Source organism: Oncorhynchus mykiss, chromosome 13, assembly GCF_057628025.1.
Source record: "Oncorhynchus mykiss isolate SJ-2025 chromosome 13, ASM5762802v1, whole genome shotgun sequence".
NCBI classification, from domain to species: domain Eukaryota; kingdom Metazoa; phylum Chordata; class Actinopteri; order Salmoniformes; family Salmonidae; genus Oncorhynchus; species Oncorhynchus mykiss.
In genome coordinates, this window is record NC_143034.1 from 12,476,676 (window position 1) to 12,487,500 (window position 10,825).

General features: G+C 45.4%; 1 protein-coding gene across 2 annotated transcripts in view; it reads left to right on the forward strand.

The window, feature by feature from the left end:
- Nucleotides 1-2,896: 2,896 nt before the first annotated feature.
- Nucleotides 2,897-10,825, forward strand: part of LOC110516761 (GTPase IMAP family member 7) — a 15,446-nt gene continuing 7,517 nt past the window's right edge. Inside the window, exons 1-2 of one of the 2 annotated variants that reach the window (XM_090195193.1) lie at nt 3,241-3,629; nt 8,338-10,825. The exon at nt 8,338-10,825 is cut by the window's right edge and continues 1,123 nt beyond it. In XM_090195193.1, coding sequence (XP_090051319.1) covers nt 9,939-10,825 — 887 coding nt within the window. In that variant the 5' untranslated portion in view covers nt 3,241-3,629; nt 8,338-9,938. Of the gene's footprint in view, nt 3,630-8,337 lie in introns of both variants that reach the window. The other variant, XM_090195194.1, reaches the window with a different exon arrangement.

Sequence of the window (10,825 nt, forward strand, 5' to 3'; positions counted from 1 at the left end):
TGAATGATATAGACAACTAAGGACAACTAGTCCACATTCATGATATAGACAACTACGGACAACTAGCCCACATTAATGATATAGACAACTAGACAACTAGCCCACATTCATGATATAGACAACTAGACAACTAGCCCACATTCATGATATAGCCAACTATTGACAATTAGCCCACATTCATGATATAGACAACTAGCCCACATTCATGATATAGACAACTATGGACAACAAGCCCACATTCATGATATAGACAACTAGACAACTAGCCCACATTAATGATATAGCCAACTAGACAACTAGCCCACATTCATGATATAGACAACTAGACAAATAGCTCACATTCATGATATAGACAACTAGACAACTAGCCCACATTAATGATATAGACAACTAGACAACTAGCCCACATTAATGATATAGACAACTAGACAACTAGCCCACATTCATGAAATAGACAACTAGACAACAAGCCCACATTCATGATATAGACAACTAGACAACTAGCCCACATTAATGATATAGACAACTAGACAACAAGCCCACATTCATGATATAGACAACTAGACAACTAGCCCACATTCATGATATAGACAACTAGCCCACATTCATGATATAGACAACTAGCCCAGGTGCATGATATAGACAACTAGACAATTAGCCCACATTAATGATATAGACAACTAGACAATTAGCCCACATGATTGATATAGACAACTACGGACAACTAGCCCACATTCATGATATAGACAACTAGACAACTAGCCCACATTCATGATATAGACAACTAGCCCACATTCATGATATAGACAACTAGACAACTAGCCCACATTCATGATATAGACAACTAGACAACTAGCCCACATTCATGATATAGACAACTAGACAATTAGCCCACATGATTGATATAGACAACCACGGACAACTAGCCCACATTAATGATATAGACAACAAGCCCACATTCATGATATAGACAACTATACCAGGTGCATGATATAGACAACTAGACAACTAGCCCACATTGATGATATAGCCAACTATGGACAATTAGCCCACATTGATGATATAGACAATTAGCCCACATTGATGATATAGCCAACTATGGACAATTAGCCCACATTGATGATATAGACAACTATGGACAACTAGCCCACATTCATGATATAGACAACTAGCCCACATTCATGATATAGCCAACTAGACAACAAGCCCACATTCATGATATCGACAGCTATGGACAACAAGCCCACATTCATGATATAGCCAACTAGACAACAAGCCCACATTCATGATATCGACAGCTATGGACAACAAGCCCACATTCATGATATAGGCAACTATGGACAACTAGCCCACATTAATGATATAGACAACTATGGACAACTAGCCCACATTAATGATATAGACAACTATGGACAACTAGCCCACATTCTACATAGAAAACAAGCTAAATAAACTATCTACATTAAACCACATGATTTGTTATTGTGATGTTTTTAGCACAGCCTTGTGACTCACTGAGTTTCCTGTTTGTCTGTGATACTTTCAAGAGGAAGAGGGGGAAGGGGCAAAGTTAGCTCAGAGTAAGTTAGTTTTTCAACTTTCACTTTGTGAGGTGAACTGAACATACTCAACAGTAAAGGTCTGCTATTTTCGCTGTAATCTCTTTGCCCTCTCAATACATTCACCCTCTCTGACCCTCATGTCTCTGACCCTCATGTCTCTGACCCTCATGTCTCTGACCCTCATGTCTCTGGTCTCTGACCCTCATGACTTTGACCCTCATGCCTCTGACCCTCATGACTCTGACCCTCGTGCCTCTGACCCTCGTGCCTCTGACCCTCATGCCTCTGACCCTCATGTCTCTGACCCTCATGCCTCTGACCCTCATGCCTCTGACCCTCGTGCCTCTGACCCTCATGACTCTGACCCTCATGTACTCTGACCCTCATGTACTCTGACCCTCATGCCTCTGACCCTCATGTCTCTGACCCTCATGTACTCTGACCCTCATGCCTCTGACCCTCATGTCTCTGACCCTCATGTCTCTGACCCTCATGTACTCTGACCCTCATGTACTCTGACCCTCATGTCTCTGACCCTCATGTCTCTGACCCTCATGTACTCTGACCCTCATGCCTCTGACCCTCATGCCTCTGACCCTCGTGCCTCTGACCCTCATGCCTCTGACCCTCATGCCTCTGACCCTCATACCTCTGACCCTCATGCCTCTGACCCTCATGCCTCTGATACTGACAGACTACCATTACAGGGACCTAACCCTGACCTGGGACATAGCCCTTTCGTTGTGAGTGTACGTTTTTGTATGAGTCTGTGTTAGTGTGCGTGCATGTGTGTTTGTGTGTACGTGCATGTGTGTATGAACAAAGGCCTTGCTGGCACGCAAGGCAAGGTGTTGAGAGTGAAAGTAAGGTAGGTGTATGTTACTCAACATTGCAATCAGGGCAGTGGTTCACATGGGCAGTGAACAGATTAGAACTGGGATAAGGACAGGAGTAGAGATGGAGAGAGGATGGATATAGAGGAGAGATACCCACAGTACACACTAAGAGAGGAGAGATGGAGAGAGGATGGATATAGAGGAGAGATACCCACAGTACACACTAAGAGAGGAGATATGGAGAGAGGATGGATATAGAGGAGAGATACCCACAGTACACACTAAAGAGGAGAGATATGGGGAGAGGATGGATATAGAGGAGAGATACCCACAGTACACACTAAAAAGAGGAGAGATGGAGAGAGGATATATATAGGAGAAGGAGGGGAAATGGAGAAAAGGAGGAGAAAGAATAAAAGAAGAGATGAGAAGAGGAGAGGATAGGACAGGAGAGAGTGGGAGGAAGGAAAGAGGGATGGAGAGAGGATGGATATAGAGGAGAGGATATGACAGGAGAGAGTGGGAGGAGGGAAAGAGGGATGGAGAGGCGTTGGATAACTGCTAGATAGGGCCAGCTGCAAATTCCAAATGTGGCTACATTGTAAAAATTCATGAAAACAAAAAAAAAGGCCTTAGGAGTTTAGTTAAGGTTGGATCAAGGTTAGAGTTAGGGTTCAAGTCAGATTTTATGAGGAAAAACACTGACCAGCGATAGAGAGTGAAATCTCAAGGGTAAGGCGGGCCAACCAAACTCTTAACAGAAAAGCAGCCTACTGGTTTATGACACGTGTCCACTTCTCATTTAAAATGTGTCCTTTTGGCACATACTTTGCCTCCATAGTAACAGGCACACCTACACAATTGCACATACACAGGTTTCTCTGAAATGCCCACAGAATGCCTGTTCTGATAGTACCATATCCTGTTTTTTGAGACCCTATGACTAAGCTGAAAGCCTTGAACAACACACACACACACACACACACACACACACACACACACACACACACACACACACACACACACACACACACGTTTCTTGGAAACGTCTCTGTTCTGGTAAAACAGCAGTAGAGGGTGTAGTCACTAGTTTGAAGCCAACAGAAGAGTTGGATCTGAGATCAATCTTTGTCTTCTCCTCCAACTAACCAGAGTTTCATTGAGGACTGGAGCTGATGAACTACAGAACACAGCTTTTCTAAGAACATCCAGGAAGAAGAGAAGAAAGACGGTAAGAACTTTTCTTCACAAATGTATTTACAAATGAACACATTTTAGCAACACCATAAAGATGTCATAGCATCGCCACGGAAACAATAACAAAAGGGACTTTTACAAAAACACAACTTTTACTGTAAAGAAAAGAAATGCTGAGACAACTTGTCGTTCCCATGTCTGTCCTTACTGAGATTAAATGTCCTTACTGAGATTAAATGTCCTTACTGAGATTAAATGTCCTTACTGAGATTAAATGTCCTTACTGAGATTAAATGTCCTTACTGAGATTAAATGTCCTTACTGAGATTAAATGTCCTTACTGAGATTAAATGTCCTTACTGAGATTAAATGTCCTTACTGAGATTAAATGTCCTTACTGAGATTAAATGTCCTTACTGAGATTAAATGTCCTTACTGAGATTAAATGTCCTTACTGAGATTAAATGTCCTTACTGAGATTAAATGTCCTTACTGAGATTAAATGTCCTTACTGAGATTAAATGTCCTTACTGAGATTAAATGTCCTTACTGAGATTAAATGTCCTTACTGAGATTAAATGTCCTTACTGAGATTAAATGTCCTTACTGAGATTAAATGTCCTTACTGAGATTAAATGTCCTTACTGAGATTAAATGTCCTTACTGAGATTAAATGTCCTTACTGAGATTAAATGTCCTTACTGAGATTAAATGTCCTTACTGAGATTAAATGATGAGACAACTTGTCGTTCCCATGTCTGTCCTTACTGAGATTAAATGTCCTTACTGAGATTAAATGTCCTTACTGAGATTAAATGACTAGACCACAATATGGCATTAATGACTTCCCTCTATCACTGATTAAAAAATATATATATTTGAATCATAAATTACACACAAGGTCGAACCGAAACACCTGTAACCCGACCCCTCTGAGTGCGTGCCACATTGGGCACCTGGGGAGCAGTTGTTGTGGTGGGGTTCACTGCCTTGCTTCACCTTGTCGGCTCGGGGATTAGGACTACACTCTAACAAATAAGGGTTCCATAAGAGCTTTTTTGGTTGTCCACGTAGCAGAACCCTTTTTGGTTCCAGATACAGAACCATATGTGGAAAGGGTTCTACCTGAAACCTAAAGGAGTTCTTCAAAGGGTTATCCTATGGGGACAGCCTAAGAACCCTTTAAGGTTCTAGATAGCACCTTTCTTTCTAAGAGTGTATAAAACTTCAGGTTCCTGTCCCAACACTCTAACCACCAGGCTACCTGCCACCCTTAGTTGTTGTATTAACGTAAGGGAAGCAGGTCTCAGTGCTAGAGTCAAACAGTATTTACTAAATGGCAGCTGATCCAGTTCCAGCTGTTGCAGGTATGAGGGCATTTACAAATGTATTGAAAAAGGCCTTTGTAAAAAAGACTAATATACCCTTGATGTTCCTTATGACACACAAATACCCCATTTGTAAAGCATTTGATGAGCTGGATGTGTGTATCTGAAAGCAGAGTGGCTGGATGTAAAGCAACTACTAATGCAGAAACTCTACAGTCTAAGTGTTGTTTGATAATCCACTCCGTTTTTATTGAACATTCCACCTAAATCTACACACATTTAACACTTTTCACCACATTTGACCTTTGACCTGTTGAAAATGGTATTAGAAATCCAAAATGACCTTGTATCACAGCAAACATGTTTTATCTAGCATCGATGACAGTCGTGATAAGCAGAAATAAATCCCAGCACTTTTTCCAGGTTGACTGGTCTACTATAAGATTACTAAGGGATTAAGTTTCAATTTGAGCTGTCCTCATGGTACCAGTAGAGTATGACGAGGGAGACAGCTGTCCTCATGGTACCAGTAGAGTATGACGAGGGAGACAGCTGTCCTCATGGTACCAGTAGAGTATGACGAGGGAGACAGCTGTCCTCATGGTACCAGTAGAGTATGACGAGGGAGACAGCTGTCCTCATGGTACCAGTAGAGTATCACGAGGGAGACAGCTGTCCTCATGGTACCAGTAGAGAGATGAGGGAGACAGCTGTCCTCATGGTACCAGTAGAGAGATGAGGGAGACAGCTGTCCTCATGGTACCAGTAGAGAGATGAGGGAGACAGCTGTCCTCATGGTACCAGTAGAGAGATGAGGGAGACAGCTGTCCTCATGGTACCAGTAGAGAGATGAGGGAGACAGCTGTCCTCATGGTACCAGTAGAGAGATGAGGGAGACAGCTGTCCTCATGGTACCAGTAGATAGATGATGGAGACAGCTGTCCTCATGGTACCAGTAGAGAGAGATGAGGGAGACAGCTGTGCTCATGATACCAGTAGAGAGATGAGGGAGACAGCTGTCCTCATGGTACCAGTAGATAGATGATGGAGACAGCTGTCCTCATGGTACCAGTAGAGAGAGATGAGGGAGACAGCTGTGCTCATGATACCAGTAGAGAGATGAGGGAGACAGCTGTCCTCATGGTACCAGTAGATAGATGATGGAGACAGCTGTCCTCATGGTACCAGTAGGGAGATGAGGGAGACAGCTGTCCTCATGGTACCAGTAGATAGAGATAAGGGAGACAGCTGTCCTCATGTTACCAGTAGAGAGAGATGAGGGAGACAGCTGTCCTCATGGTACCGGTAGATAGAGAAGAGGGAGACAGCTGTCCTCATGGTACCAGTAGAGAGAGATGAGGGAGACAGCTGTCCTCATGGTACCAGTGGAGAGAGATGAGGGAGACAGCTGTCCTCATGGTACCAGTAGAGACAGATGAGGGAGACAGCTGTCCTCATGGTACCAGTAGAGAATGATGAGGGAGACAGCTGTCCTCATGGTACCAGTAGAGAGAAATGAGGGAGGCAGTTGTCCTCATGGTACCAGTAGAGAGAGATGAGGGAGACAGCTGTCCTCATGGTACCAGTAGAGAGAGATGAGGGAGGCAGTTGTCCTCATGGTACCAGTAGAGAGAGATGAGGGAGGCAGTTGTCCTCATGGTACCAGTAGAGAGAGATGAGGGAGGCAGTTGTCCTCATGGTACCAGTAGAGAGAGATGAGGGAGACAGCTGTCCTCATGGTACCAGTAGAGAGAAATGAGGGAGGCAGTTGTCCTCATGGTACCAGTAGAGAGAGATGAGGGAGGCAGTTGTCCTCATGGTACCAGTAGAGAGAGATGAGGGAGACAGTTGTCCTCATGGTACCAGTAGAGAGAGATGAGGGAGGCAGCTGTCCTCATGGTACCAGTAGAGAAGAGGGAGACAGCTGTCCTCATGGTACCAGTAGAGAGAGATGAGGGAGACAGTTGTCCTCATGGTACCAGTAGAGAGAGATGAGGGAGACAGCTGTCCTCATGGTACCAGTAGAGAGAGATGAGGGAGGCAGTTGTCCTCATGGTACCAGTAGAGAGAGATGAGGGAGGCAGTTGTCCTCATGGTACCAGTAGAGAGAGATGAGGGAGACAGCTGTCCTCATGGTACCAGTAGAGAGAAATGAGGGAGGCAGTTGTCCTCATGGTACCAGTAGAGAGAGATGAGGGAGACAGCTGTCCTCATGGTACCAGTAGAGAGAGATGAGGGAGGCAGTTGTCCTCATGGTACCAGTAGAGAGAGATGAGGGAGGCAGTTGTCCTCATGGTACCAGTAGAGAGAGATGAGGGAGACAGTTGTCCTCATGGTACCAGTAGAGAGAGATGAGGGAGGCAGCTGTCCTCATGGTACCAGTAGAGAGAGATGAGGGAGACAGCTGTCCTCATGGTACCAGTAGAGAGAGATGAGGGAGACAGTTGTCCTCATGGTACCAGTAGAGAGAGATGAGGGAGACAGCTGTCCTCATGGTACCAGTAGAGAGAGATGAGGGAGGCAGTTGTCCTCATGGTACCAGTAGAGAGAGATGAGGGAGGCAGTTGTCCTCATGGTACCAGTAGAGAGAGATGAGGGAGGCAGTTGTCCTCATGGTACCAGTAGAGAGAGATGAGGGAGGCAGTTGTCCTCATGGTACCAGTAGAGAGAGATGAGGGAGACAGTTGTCCTCATGGTACCAGTAGAGAGAGATGAGGGAGGCAGCTGTCCTCATGGTACCAGTAGAGAGAGATGAGGGAGACAGTTGTCCTCATGGTACCAGTAGAGAGAGATGAGGGAGGCAGTTGTCCTCATGGTACCAGTAGAGAGAGATGAGGGAGGCAGTTGTTCTCATGGTACCAGTAGAGAGATAATTTTTATTTGTACCATTTATATTTGTAAATCGACCAATGAAATCAAACCACAACCATCCAAATCAAACCACAACCATCCATCCTCCCTTCCATGAACCATCCATAGACACCTGTGTGTGTCCTTTCAAACTATATAAACTAGGTGGTTCGAGCCCCGAATGCTGATTGGTGGTATATCAGACCATAAAACATGGGTATGATTCCAAAAATATTTGTTCTGTACTAATTACATTGGTAACCCGTTTATGATAGGCGCGATGCGTCCCAAAGAAGTTCACTTCCTTAGAAATGAGTTCTTTCATTTCTTGATATCTTCTTTCGATGTCTTGTGTATTGGCATTGTGTTTTGCGTGACATTCTACTGCACTGTTGGAGCCAGTAACATAATTTTTTTTTTGTACAATGACATTGTTAGGGAATGTACTTCAGTTATACCACATAGCATTACTCAATTATAGCTACTATTATTGCATTTTTGGGGGATTACTCTTTTTTTATAGGTATAAAAAAAGGTATCTCACAGGTATCTCATTCCACGCAGGGCTGAGTGTCTACAGCAGGGCAGTCCAACCCTCTTCCTGGAGATCTACTGTCCTGTTGGTTTCCAGTCCAACCCTCTTCCTGGAGATCTACTGTCCTGTTGGTTTCCAGTTCAACCCTCTTCCTGGAGATCTACTGTCCTGTTGGTTTCCAGTCCAACCCTCTTCCTGGAGATCTACTGTCCTGTTGGTTTCCAGTCCAACCCTCTTCCTGGGGATCTACTGTCCTGTTGGTTTCCAGTCCAACCCTCTTCCTGGAGATCTACTGTCCTGTTGGTTTCCAGTCCAACCCTCTTCCTGGAGATCTACTGTCCTGTTGGTTTCCAGTTCAACCCTCTTCCTGGAGATCTACTGTCCTGTTGGTTTCCAGTCCAACCCTCTTCCTGGAGATCTACTGTCCTGTTGGTTTCCAGTCCAACCCTCTTCCTGGAGATCTACTGTCCTGTTGGTTTCCAGTCCAACCCTCTTCCTGGAGATCTACTGTCCTGTTGGTTTCCAGTTCAACCCTCTTCCTGGAGATCTACTGTCCTGTTGGTTTCCAGTCCAACCCTCTTCCTGGAGATCTACTGTCCTGTTGGTTTCCAGTTCAACCCTCTTCCTGGAGATCTACTGTCCTGTTGGTTTCCAGTCCAACCCTCTTCCTGGAGATCTACTGTCCTGTTGGTTTCCAGTTCAACCCTCTTCCTGGAGATCTACTGTCCTGTTGGTTTCCAGTCCAACCCTCTTCCTGGAGATCTACTGTCCTGTTGGTTTCCAGTCCAACCCTCTTCCTGGGGATCTACTGTCCTGTTGGTTTCCAGTCCAACCCTCTTCCTGGAGATCTACTGTCCTGTTGGTTTCCAGTCCAACCCTCTTCCTGGAGATCTACTGTCCTGTTGGTTTCCAGTTCAACCCTCTTCCTGGAGATCTACTGTCCTGTTGGTTTCCAGTCCAACCCTCTTCCTGGAGATCTACTGTCCTGTTGGTTTCCAGTCCAACCCTCTTCCTGGAGATCTACTGTCCTGTTGGTTTCCAGTCCAACCCTCTTCCTGGAGATCTACTGTCCTGTTGGTTTCCAGTTCAACCCTCTTCCTGGAGATCTACTGTCCTGTTGGTTTCCAGTCCAACCCTCTTCCTGGAGATCTACTGTCCTGTTGGTTTCCAGTTCAACCCTCTTCCTGGAGATCTACTGTCCTGTTGGTTTCCAGTCCAACCCTCTTCCTGGAGATCTACTGTCCTGTTGGTTTCCAGTTCAACCCTCTACCTGGAGATCTACTGTCCTGTTGGTTTCCAGTCCAACCCTCTTCCTGGAGATCTACTGTCCTGTTGGTTTCCAGTTCAACCCTCTTCCTGTAGATCTACTGTCCTGTTGGTTTCCAGTCCAACCCTCTTCCTGGGGATCTACTGTCCTGTTGGTTTCCAGTTCAACCCTCTTCCTGGAGATCTACTGTCCTGTTGGTTTCCAGTTCAACCCTCTTCCTGGAGATCTACTGTCCTGTTGGTTTCCAGTCCAACCCTCTTCCTGGAGATCTACTGTCCTGTTGGTTTCCAGTTCAACCCTCTTCCTGGAGATCTACTGTCCTGTTGGTTTCCAGTCCAACCCTCTTCCTGGAGATCTACTGTCATGTTGGTTTCCAGTTCAACCCTCTTCCTGGAGATCTACTGTCCTGTTGGTTTCCAGTCCAACCCTCTTCCTGGAGATCTACTGTCCTGTTGGTTTCCAGTTCAACCCTCTTCCTGGAGATCTAGTGTCCTGTTGGTTTCCAGTTCAACCCTCTTCCTGGAGATCTACTGTCCTGTTGGTTTCCAGTTCAACCCTCTTCCTGGAGATCTACTGTCCTGTTGGTTTCCAGTTCAACCCTCTTCCTGGAGATCTACTGTCCTGTTGGTTTCCAGTCCAACCCTATTCCTGGAGATCTACTGTCCTGTTGGTTTCCAGTTCAACCCTCTACCTGGAGATCTACTGTCCTGTTGGTTTCCAGTTCAACCCTCTTCCTGGACACCTACTGCCCTGTTGGTTTCCAGTTCAACCCTCTTCCTGGAGATCTACTGTCCTGTTGGTTTCCAGTTCAACCCTCTTCCTGGAGATCTACTGTCCTGTTGGTTTCCAGTCCAACCCTCTTCCTGGAGATCTACTGTCCTGTTGGTTTCCAGTTCAACCCTCTTCCTGGAGATCTACTGTCCTGTTGGTTTCCAGTTCAACCCTCTTCCTGGAGATCTACTGTCCTGTTGGTTTCCAGTTCAACCCTCTTCCTGGAGATCTACTGTCCTGTTGGTTTCCAGTCCAACCCTCTTCCTGGAGATCTACTGTCCTGTTGGTTTCCAGTTCAACCCTCTTCCTGGAGATCTACTGTCCTGTTGGTTTCCAGTCCAACCCTCTTCCTGGGGATCTACTGTCCTGTTGGTTTCCAGTTCAACCCTCTTCCTGGAGATCTACTGTCCTGTTGGTTTCCAGTCCAACCCTCTTCCTGGAGATCTACTGTCCTGTTGGTTTCCAGTTCAACCCTCTAC